Below are 12,545 nucleotides of genomic sequence, written 5' to 3' on the forward strand. Positions count from 1 at the left end.
CGATATAATACAAATTTTATGACAAATTATTAAAATTTGATATTTTTCAAATTTTTGATATATAAAAATCCTCGAAATAAATTTTATAAATCTAATGATATATTCTTAAAGTGTATGCAGCTGGGAGGAAAAGCCGACGATCAATTGAAAATTTTGACCTTTTATATTGAAGATATGGATTTTTTTCCCAAAAGACCTATTTGTTTTTGGTGTTTTGGGGAAAAAAATCCATATCTTCAATACGAAAGGTCAAAATTTTCAATTGATCGTCGACTTTTCATCCCACTTACATACACTTTAAGTATAAATACTGTTAAATATCAAAAATATAAATTTTAATGATTTGCCATAAAATGTGTATTACATTGCGAATTTCAAAAAATCCAAATTATTTGATATCAGAAGGACATTCTTCGTATTCAGAATGCAATTCGATATGTCTGATGTGCTCTAATGTCCCACAATAAATACTGTCCAAACGTTCATACCCCTTCCCTTAAGTGATGGCTTTCTTGGATAAAGTCGTTAACTGTCATGATGTGGCCACTGTCACAAGTGATTGGCTGGCTGCTGACATGCAACCTCTTAAATTCAACCAATGGCAATTTCTTCTTTGACCTGTACCCCTTTATCCAAGAGAACAGTTGCTCTAGATATTTGAAACTGTTTCAGTTGTTTACTATCTACAAGTGAGTTTTATATCTCTTCTTGCTAACGAATGAATTATGCACCACACTATAAACCTTATTTCAACTCCTTTTCGAATCAATACAGAAAATTCTACCTGATTTTACGATCTCGCAGACTACTATTTCGCACATGTTATTTTGTCACTCTAAATGAAACAAAATTGGAATTTTTAGGCGAAAAGACTTCTAGAGATGCTATCCTACATGTTCGTATTCGATTATGGTAATACAATTATACCAATTTTGAAGATTCATGAGAGGCATATTTTGTACATTTTCCACAGTAACGAGTTAACGCCAAACTTGGTACAAATTTGTCAGTTTTACCCAGGTTATTTGACAGGTTATCCAACAAATGCCTAGGTTCTCAGGCTAAATGACAAACAGACTAAATATCAAAAATATTCTTTCTGAGGCTTTCAAACTTATTTTCCGCGCGATCATTACCTGGTCAAAGTTCACAAAATGCCCAGGTGACCCATTGTTTGGATGTGGTTTGAAATTTCTAATTTCGAAGGACTTGGTCTTTTATGTTCTAGAAATCCCGTTTTTAAGGAGAGTTCTGTCTCGGGCAGGTACAAACTTCCAGGAGTCTACGAGACTGTGCTCAAGTCTAAGGTCAAAAAGGTCACGACCTTATGATACACATCAGAGTCTCACTCTCGCTGATGAAAGATTGACATGATGGAGAGCCATCTGAAAATTACGAGGCAGGAATAATTTCTTGGGTTTAGATCAAAAGTTTTAAACTTTAATTATCATTATAACTATAAAAGTGAGTATGATATACCATTTCATTTTATTTTAAAAAAGAAAAAAAAAAGAAAAAATTGTACATAGCATCCCTTTTTTAGTTTTTTACTAGACTCTAGTAAAGCTTATCAAACAAGATTTTACAATGTTTTCAAAAAGGTTTCAGAAAAAATTATAAGAACATTTTGACAACATTATTTTAACAATTTTTGATAATGGTTATTTTACAATGTTTTCCTATTATTTGCTAATTCAACATTTATATAATTAAAACACTTAATGTATAACTTTTTGGGTAAAATGTTTTATAACGTTTTCATCATATTTTGTGTCTGGGATGGCAGTATTCGACATAATATTGCAACATCATTTCGCCAAAGAGTGTCAAACCAGATCTTTTTCGTAGGTAGCTTATTGCTATTTTCTATGTCTAAACCATTCAAGAATACGAACTCTGAGTATACAGGGTGAGTAAGAAAATATATAGAGTGGTATCATTAACAAGAGAGCACCAATGGTACAAAAGCCTAGCAAACATTACTGGACATTTGCAGAGTCTGGTTCTAACTTCTTAGAGCCCTTTTAGTAGGTCCCCTACTATACAAGTCTTTCTTGAAACATCTTTGACAATATTCAAAATTATAGTACCATGATGACTTGAATACCTGAGCGCAAGAAGACCGTAAGTCCACCTGGTCACTCAACATGTATACACTAAAGTTGCGTATAGTTTCGTATAGTTTGGTAATGTTTTATACATGTTCAGGGGCCAAAACAAATCTTTCACAACCTTTCATGATGTTTTCACCCTGGAACATGTATTAAACATTATAAAACCCAAAGAAAATATACGTAACTTTAGTGTATACATGTTGAGGGGCCAAGTGGACTTACGGTCTTCTTGCGCTCAGGTCTTCACTTGCTGGAAGCGTAGGATATATGTTAGAAAAACAACCAAAGCAAATTTCCATGAACTTGTAAAATAGCAATGCCTTTCTTTCTAACAGTATCTTTGACAATATCAACAAAAACAATACACGATGATATTTAGTTCCCAGTTAAATTGGAGCAACAATTTGAACTCAGATGACCAGTGACTTCGGATGACCTTTTTTGATGTTTTTCTAACATATATCCTACGCCTCCAAATTGATTTCCAGCAAGTATTTGCCCAATCGAGCCAACTTCTGAAATAAAAATATGATCATTTGACACACCACACTTGACCCTTCCCAAAAGAAGCATTTTGACCAACCTTGGAAATGATTTATTTTTTCACATATTTAAACCTTATTTGACCAAACATCCTTTAGGTCACCCGTATTCGCCCACCCAATAATCAATGCTACCAGGTTTGAGTAGGCTAGTGATTCTTGGAATGGCATCTGTTTTACGAAATGTAAACCAAAGTTAGCACATACTCATACAAACGGACAAAAAGTTACTACGTAGTCCTTTTCTGAACAAGTTCAGGTGAAAATTGACGCATAATTATAATTTTATAATTAAATTTGTAACATTTTCTACTGAGTAATTTCATGTTATTACAAGGCACACTATGAGATTAATAAATTTATACTATCGCTTAATAAATTTATACTATCAGCAATAAAGGAAACTCATTTAGACTACGGCGTATTCAAGTTTTATTGTACCACCACCGCTGTTAGGATTATAGAAGGTAGTTGGATCGGCCTGTTTGCTGAATGCCACTTCATACCGACAGTAGTTCACGAAATGCTCACAATTATTGGTTTTAACGTTGTAACCTGGTCGGGTATCCATGAATTTCTGGATTCGTTTGTTGACCTCATCTCTATTTGCTGGCTTGAAGTATTTCGCGTCATCCGAGTTGTTGATTCTTGCTGATGAGGTGGCGATTGTTTTGTACATGTCGCTCTGGATTATCTTCACTTTATCCGCTTTCTTTTTGCCGCTGGGGTTCTCAACATCGGTGAAATTGACGACAATATCATTTCCAATGTACAACGCCCAGTGTTGGTAGACACCTAGCCAACGATTCATCTCAATGCGATCTCCATAAACCGGTGAAAGCTTTTTGCCCGAGCTTACCCATTCTGATACCACACCTAATTTGGAAAAAAAGAAAGCAAGAAGAGTTTATTGAGAAAGCAAAAGGAAGAATGAAAAGGAAAAGGAAGCGAATAAAAAAAAATCAAATAAGCGGAATAGTTGTCGTTGTACGACGTACGGCCGGGGTTCGGTAAAAGAAATTGGGGTCAATTTTAGGGCCTAGACAATTTTGTGTTGTACATTGGAAATGACAGAGTGACACATGTTGGCCAAATGTGACCTGCCACAACGAAATGAGTATAAAGTCGCGCTCGCGATCGCACGTAGGTAGTTTCGGTTCGAGACATCCTGGCTGACTGAGTTGATTTTTTTTGTTTGCTGCACACTTAGCATGCTTAAGAGTTCGTACAAGTCAGAAGTATTTCTGTATGTTCTTTGTGAATTGGGCCACAATGGACCATTCACGAAGGAAACAAAGACCACCAACGGAGTAGTGCCTTTCGAATCTACCAACTGCGACTACGCTCATTTCGTGGTAGAAGGTCAAATATGTACAACCAAATCAAAAGTTGATATCTCTTGGAATAATTTTACAAGAGCAAAATGAAAATTGTGGATCTTACTGTAAACGTATCCCCGGCTATATGATCATTTTTTCATGAGCGGCCCTCTCCCGGGTGCTGGGCTGGAACTTTATATCACTAAAATGAGCGCAAAGGGTGGATCTACGATTAGCTTAAGTCGTTTGGGCGTAAATATGCCTATTTTTTTTATGCCGGATGATAGGGTTATGAAAGCATTAAAAACAATATTTCTGTTAATGTGTATTAGATATTAATGTAGATAAACATAAATGTATGCTAATTGTGCCACTTATCCCTTCATTGTTACCAGAGTGTTTGTACTCAGATGAGATGTTTACTATACTAACTCCGCCTATACCACACAGGTCTTCTATAATTAAAGACAGAGATAAAAAGAATTTATCGCGTCTGATGTCACTGTCAATTACGATCCTTGATTGGTTAACACAGGTTAATAGCGCGTAAAAGGAAGACCAATCTATCTGGTGCTGATCGGAGAAACGGAACAGCAGCAAATGGCGAAAAATTACGTACTTTTACAAGGCAAAAAGCAGCTTTTTTAGGCATTGTTGACATGGTGCCTTCGCCAAAGAAAGCTTCCTACTATATAAAGACCTAACTTTTGAGATGGTTTACATGTTTGTAAGTGCAAAATTAACAATAAGGCGACCGGTTATACCGCCGTGTTATACCGCCGCAAGTCATCATCACGACATTTGCAAACAAACCGTGCTCAGAGATCAATTCTTTTTATCTCTGTCTTTAATTATAACTTACCGTAATTCCCCAATTCCAAGTCCGTTGTTCTGCTTGTATAGGCTGGTCTCGCCATATTGCTGTAGATAGAATAAAAGAGAGAAAGAAAATCATTCCAACTATGTCTTTATTTTGATCATGTTTATCCACAGCATCGATTGCTATCGTTTCTATGCTTTTTGCCTTTCCGAATTCGACAGCATAACTTGGAACAGGTTAGCGTAGCGGCCTCTCCTCGCTTTACCGATACGAGGTCCATTGTTCGAGACTCGGCCGCTCCTTAAGCAGTTTTATATTTAAACAATAAATTTTCCGCGACACAGAAAACGGACGAATTTCACGGAATCCGAGGTAGAAAACGGAAAACAGGATTTCATGTTGAAAGAAGTGAATTAAATACAGAGAAAAAAATCTAAAAATGTGCGCTTGTTGTTGTTTTCAATAAAATAAGGGACCGATCGTTATTTACGGCAGGTTTTTTTTTCGGATTCCCCCCTTGTTTTCCCGAAATTCTCCATTTAAAACTTAACAATCCCCCCTCCTGGCTCAACAAAAAATTTCGCGTTCCCGCTCAAGAACCCAAAAAAATTTCGGGTTCTCCCCTCAAAATGCCCATTCCCCCCTATCGTAAATAACGATCGCTAGCACTAAACGTGTAAAAGGTGTGAAAAATATACCAACCTCCACATCGCTGCCAAAGCACTCATGCTGTATTTCAACGGAGATGTGGAGAATCGGCTCACCTAGTTACTAGATTGACCATGTTGACTGTTTGTTAGTAATGGTACGTTATAACACACATACAGCCTGTCTCAAAAAAAATTGTGCAAGTGAAAAGCGCCCTCTTTGGCAATTAGAAAATACCGTTATGACATGATGCTTACATCCACGTCAAGGGCGTAGTCTTAGCTCTTGTCGGCTCTAGCCGAAACAATCACCTTTTTCACGCATGAGTACACGTCTTGTGAATATAGTGGGGTCTGAAACAGAATGTGCCAAATGGGCCATTATTCTGTGCAGCAAGCTGCAGTCCCATGTCTTCACAAACTGGGACCTATTGCAATCTTCAAAGATGCTCGCCCCCACAAAGCCAGAGTAGTCAAAGACTACCTACAGAATATGGGAGTAGAGATTGAACAACTTGTTGGACCAGCTTGGTCTTGCTGTGCGTGCCAGAGTAGCCAATGCAACCACATTGAATCCTGGTTGAAGAATGGAATGCAATCCCACAGTAACATGTGACCAGGCTGGTGAGCAGCATTAGGAAGAGGTGTCTGGCTGTTGTGGCTGCGTATGGTGTTTCCACCTGCTATTGAAGTTATAGTGACTAGTGTTGTTTGAGCACAGAATAATAGTCAATTTGGCACATTCTGTTTGAGTCCCCACTACATTCACAAAACGTGTACTCAGGCGTGAAAAAAGGTGATTGTTGCAAATGTGGAATCATTGCAAAGGGGAATAAAGTAGCTATCCGTTGATATGCAACACGATATGAACATTTCACAAATAATCTGAGACATATATGCTTGAAAAAACTTTCCAAACTCTTGTTGAGGAGTTTATTTAAAATTGTCATTCGATATTTTTGAAATGAATAATTTGGCAAAAGCAAGCTAAATACGTGTAGCTATTTTTTAAGTAGAGAAATTACAAATTCATGTAAAATGTCTTTTTTTTGTCTGTATACAAGGGTTTCGGCTTAACCACTAACAGGCTATGTTTAATAGCACATCTATGACTCGACACTAACATTTAAAAAGGTGCATAACATTAAAAAGGTGTCACAATCTGAATTTATTATTTTTACTATCCTCTGGATGAGCAAATCACTGAATAGGCCTTCAAATTACTTACCTGTATATTAAAGTGAGCATAAATGAATTCACAAAGAAATGCAAATTATTTTAAATTAGACCAGGCGAACACCGTATATATTTCTAATATTTCTTTCTTCTGAATTATCGTCATGCAAATTGCGTATTAAATAGTGTGTCTGGGAAAATCCCACTCACGCAATGTTGAACACGAAAACATTTCCTTCCATGGATACTGAATACAAGGCAATAGAATTTTGTTGCAACTTTCAAAACTTGCAACAAATAAGGTGTAACTATGCGCATAAATAAATTCTGCTTCGAATGCATATCTTAAAGGGCATATATATTGCTAGGACAAGTTTAACTCCATTCGAAGAGAATAATTATTACATTGCAAGTTGCAATTTTTTTTATTCGTATTTCTCCTGAAAAAAAAGAGAAATAGTGTTGGTAAAATGCGGCCTCGTACGGGTCCTTCCCCCGTTCGAAGCGAAATTGATTTTCAAAGCAGCGGGCTGAATGACGTCAGTAAATGAAGCGGACACTATAGGGAAGAGTTGGGTAATCCCGAAAACATTTTCATTTAAGCCTATAGAATAAATCATACCAATATCAAGAGTGGGTAATACTTTAATTATAAGCACGTTCTCATTAACTAAACCTTAATTAATAATAGTTAGAAAATATGATGAAACAAAGAAAATGGCGTCGTTGAAAGCTCATTGAAGAATCAATTTGGAGTGTTAAAAAGAATTGAATTTTTGATTACAACTTTTAATTTATTTCTAGAACCTCGGTAAAAGATTAGTTCATATCCAGCTCATGATACATATAGTTCAATGCAGATAAAAAAAAACATCGCATGACGGCCGTTCGCGATTACCCCGCACACGGTATCATTACTGTTTTCTATAGCCGTTCGGGATTACCCACCAAACCCCATCACTCATGTATTACTTTTTCTTACTTGTACTAATAAGCTATTAATATCAACACGATATGGTCACGTCATATTTTAAGCAATCGTCCTAATGTCTTATGTACAACAGTCAAAAGTGTCTAATTTCGTTTTCAATATTTTGTGAGAAGAGCCCCAACCTCTTGACCCAAATGTGCATTCTGTGAATGTATCTTTGTAGTATAGCTGTGGCTGCAGAGTAGTGTGAGAGCGTCACCTTTCTCAGGTTAGCTACAAGAGCACCGTTCGGGATTAAACCGCGTTCGGGATTACCCGCCGTTCCCCTCTATCTCAACTTTCCTGGTACATGTAGTACATAACACATGCAGATGCTTGGTTAACTCCCGGCCCATTGAAATTGTTTATTTACATAATAAATACAATATTGATCACGCTGAAATTCTAAAATCTTGCAGTAACATATTGCTCTAAAATATTTTCTTATTTTTTATTTCTCATGATGTTGATATACATATGAATTATTGTAATATCACAATTTACTAATATATAATAATGAAGCGGCCTGATTTATCCATATGTTTAAAAGCCATTAAATTTGTAATACTTGATTCAGAGTTTTTGTTTTTGATAACAGCAACAGTTATGTGCATTGAGAGTGTTTCTCTCAGTCAAAGCGGGCACATTTCATTTCATGACGTCAACTTTTTTTCTAGGTCAAATCCGCTTACAGTTGGTTTTTGCGGAATATCAATTTTAAACGTCTTATTTTCTCAAAAAAAGAAATCATATTTGCATTGCCAATGATATGATGTTGTCCGAGCAATATATATGCCCTTTAAATTTAGCATACGATCAACCGTTTTGGAATAATGGCCATTCATGATTAAAGAAAGAGTGAGAAAGAGCAAGATTGAACTTACGAATGTGGTTGCAACTTCTCCTGGATATCGGATAAGTCGAGTTCTCGGTATTAATTAGTAGTTTTAGAAATAAGTGTTCAAAAAACCGGCTGAAGAGTTACTATACTGTAACTAAAACCAACGTTGAAAAACACCTAAAGCGTTACTTCTATATTTTAAAATATCAGTTTGAAACCTTAGTGCGTAGATCTCTCACACGCCAACTGCATTATAGTTGTGCACACTTAAGTCAATAAAATATGGTGATTGCATGAACAAAACATTCCGTTCTAAAAATAACATTATTGTATTGCTAGGCTGATATGATATATCATTTGTTTCAATTGTTGTGGGAAAACCCGCTATATCGTCAGCTGTAGGGGTTCTGTAAACAAATCATATATTTCACAATTCAAAGTGGAAAACCCCATTCCCAAACAAGAATTTGTCTTTAAAAAAGACAAGTTCACCGATCAAGTGCATAGTACATGTACTTTGATCTAACATTTAATATTCATATCTAACCTACTCTGCACTTATTCGACAATAAATAAGTGATAGGAGGCTTAATAATGATACCTGCGTCTTGACTCTGGAAAACAATATTTTTTAAAAAGCTCATTTTGCATTTAGTTTTTTAAGCCACCTCGGGTGCCACCTACAGGATCTCATTTTGCATTTAGGTTTTTATTGCGTTGCAAAGTAGCAAAACTTTCTTTATATATAGCCCAATTCGTGCCTGGAAAAGGCTATCCCCTCTTACAACCTATCAACAGGTCTGATTTCTGTAATGAGGTGTCACCAGGTTTGCAAGAGATAATAATACCAAATATAAAGACCATGAAATTCACCACATCACGACCAAGCTTACATTGGGTGCCCATTCCTTTTTTAAAGGAATTTTTATTAACTCATTCCTAGCTTTTGTCAGGGTTAGGGTGTCAGGGATATTTGTCTTTGGCAATATTATACAGGTTTATACACATGGGTTATTGCAAGAGTCAATAAACATTCAATTAACTATAGATTATGGACTTAGTTTTGTGCAATGTAGTTATATTGAACTTTATCTGAAGTAAATATGCTACACAGTTTTCTATACAGAATGATGAGGCCTTTTGTGATGAGGCCTGACCTCGACCTGCTAGTTTTGATTAACCAATCAGTTATGTGTATTGTCAGCATGTGATAGCTATAAGCCAATTATAAACATGTTTCTAAAAAGGCTAAAAAATTCCTACGCTGGACAGACTCTTGGCTAGGTTAAGTGCTAATAGTAAGTTGTCATGTTGGGCAAGATTAGATAAAGGCATACAAACTAGGGTATGAGATATTAGCAAATATTTCCTAGCCTCTTATAAGCACATGGATGGTGGGCTATCTAGATATTCAAGACACAGGGTATGTAAGGGATAAACTGTGCATATGAGATGTGGGTGCAAGTGGCATCATTTCACTGCCGTGAAAAAATTAATCTAATTTTATAGAGGCATTTTGTGAAATCAAAGTCAACTAAGCGATTCTTGCGTCATAGTGAACTATATACATAGCGATTCCGCAGTATCGTATCGTGGTATAAGCTGCACCCCTGCGAATACAAGGTGTCCATGAAAGAACCGTATCGTCGGAAACGTAAATTGTTTGGGTATATTAATAGCCTTTTAATGTCACAACTGAACATATCTAAATACTTGGTGTGGTTGAGGAATAAAACAGCTATCACATACTTTTTGAATGGCTTTGTAAAAAGCTTCTACGGCTTTTTGTCCCAGATACATACACTTTAAGTATACGTACATATCATTAAATTTATACAATTTACTTCGAGGACTGTGTTAAATTAAAAAAATATCAATTTTTAATCATTTGCCATAAAATGGCATTAAATCGCGAATTTAAAAAGAAATTGATATCAGAAGGACATCCCTCGTTTACTTTTGTAAAATGTACATAACTCATTAACAACAATAAATCAAGCAAGTTTTCAAAGTATGAAGTTTTGCAAAACATCAAGGTGTTATTTTCCAATAATATATTGACTAATATAATGAAAATCGATCTTTTTTGCTGTTTCGACCAACAATACTTAGTCAACCCTTAACTTCATTAATTTCTTCAATTCTAAACTATAATGCAGCACATTATTGTTACTGTGTATTGTCCCATTGGAAAGGTCCAAAAATGAGTCTATTTGTAGTTTTCCAATTATCTCAGTGACGCGTGAACGGATTTTGATGCTTTATGCACCAATCTATAGAAGACACTTCAATAATTTTGAATCTGCAAGAAACTTTTAATTTTACGGCTGACATTTTAAGTTATATCCCCTGATCCACAGGGCCTATTTTTATTGAGACACCCTGTACAAGGCGCAAAAAGATTCCAAGAAGCGCAACAAAGAGACAACACAGTTTCTTCAATGAAGCGTTATTTAAAGCAGCTTTTGTTTCAGTTTTTACTTCTCTGTACTTTTCATAACTTTCATTTTATTTGTCAGTTCTTTTGTTTCAGTTTTCTTTTGTTCCTTTTGTTTTAAATTAAAGCCAAACGCATAAATTCGCCATACGCCATTCGCCACTCTCAAACCAGATTTGTGGTCTATGGAGTTTTGAATAGGCTAGATATATATTATATCTTTTGTTATACCATCTTCAGACTGTGGTCAAGCAGGCATGCTAATATCTCTTCCACAATGAATGGTATAGCAAATTTAATACTATATAGCCTCTATCATGTGTTGTTTGGAAAAGAGATTTCTATAAGGCTATAGGTCATCATATGTCAGGTTATAGGTCACCTGGTTGAGGTCAAATTTAGGCATCCATTTTGAACAACATGTGATATATCAACATAGCTATAATGAGGCATCAATTTTGATATTTGGTCTAGTTTGTCTTTTACTAGATTTATAATGCTATGATGGGAATGGATGTAAATGGTGAGTACAATTTAGAATGTCTAGTTGAAATCGATTGGACAAACAAAGGTAAAATTGGTACCAAAATCACAAAAATGAAGCTTATGAAAAACTACCTAATCTGATGGTATAGGTGAAATATACCATCAAAAAATACAAATATACATTCTGTGGTGTTAAAATCTCGGTTATGGTCTTTTTCAGGCGCAGAATGTGAATCATAAAAGTTGTGTTCTATTTGGAGCTATTATTGCCATAAAATATGTTCAAGGAACCCAAATAAATCAAACATCTAACGATAATTATCGAGCTTCTATCAATTAAAAAGTTAAAATATTGCTATATAGACAGGCAGGGCTGACCATATACAAGAGGGCACCATAACAAAATATTCAGCATTTTACAAATGAAATGCATGTATTTCTAAACATAAACATACAATAGCGCATAATATCATGATCATGCTTTGTACAAATTATAAGATTCCACTGTCGTAAGTAGATTTTTTTTCTACAAATTACAGAGCTATATTAAACTATCACTGGTATATTTTCTCATATTCGCCGTCGCAAAATCGATCGTTGCCATTTCAACTTGTTCACGCTCTTCGTGTTCGGAACCATGATGAAAATAATCACAACATAAATGGGTTGTTAATAGGTATGCACACCAAACGTGAACCAGTTACTAAGGTATGGTGTATGATGTATTAACTACAACGGCGACGAAGATGGCAATAAATGCCATTGATAGTTCATCCTATCAACCCAGAGAACTAAGTATATAATTTTCATCCCTATGTGACTTTGTATATTTCTTTAAAAATATGCAGTTCTGATGCCTTCCGCTAAGAATGCGATAAACACCATTCGAACCTAATACCTATAGATTAAAATTTTCCAGTGTGCCTCTGTGGCTCTTATTGGCTAGAGTGTCGTGCAAGTAATACGAAGGTCGCCGGTTCGAATCCGGCCAGATGCACTAGTTTTGTTCAACGTTTATGTGCACTGGCTGCTCTGGGTAAAGATTAAAATTTGTTCTAATTGGTGATATGTCAAAAAACGTTTACAATAACATTTTATAAACAACATTGTTATAAAATGTTATTTATAATAGTTATTCTAAGAGGTTTTCTTTATCATAAGGAGAGTCGACATTATAAGATATTATAAGGTAG

General features: G+C 35.5%; 1 protein-coding gene across 1 annotated transcript; it reads right to left on the minus strand.

Moving 5' to 3' along the window:
• Positions 1 to 942: 942 nt before the first annotated feature.
• Positions 943 to 8,676, minus strand: LOC140138811 (phospholipase A and acyltransferase 2-like). The gene is made up of 3 exons (XM_072160583.1): positions 8,473 to 8,676; positions 4,838 to 4,896; positions 943 to 3,532 (listed from the first exon to the last, which is right to left on the minus strand). The coding sequence occupies exons 2-3, from the start codon at positions 4,890 to 4,892 to the stop codon at positions 3,066 to 3,068; spliced, it is 522 nt and encodes a 173-aa protein (XP_072016684.1). The 5' UTR covers positions 4,893 to 4,896; positions 8,473 to 8,676; the 3' UTR covers positions 943 to 3,065.
• Between the last annotated feature and the right edge of the window lie 3,869 nt (positions 8,677 to 12,545).

The sequence above is a fragment of the Amphiura filiformis genome, chromosome 18, assembly GCF_039555335.1.
Source record: "Amphiura filiformis chromosome 18, Afil_fr2py, whole genome shotgun sequence".
Taxonomy (NCBI): Eukaryota; Metazoa; Echinodermata; class Ophiuroidea; order Amphilepidida; family Amphiuridae; genus Amphiura; species Amphiura filiformis.

Coding starts and splice junctions, on each gene's coding strand:
- LOC140138811 (XM_072160583.1), bottom strand. CDS start 4,892: ATGGCGAGACCAGCCTATACAAGCAGAACAACGGACTTGGAATTGGGG. Junction 3,533..4,837: donor CTTGGAATTGGGGAATTACG/GTAAGTTATAAT, acceptor TTTCCAAATTAG/GTGTGGTATCAGAATGGGTA.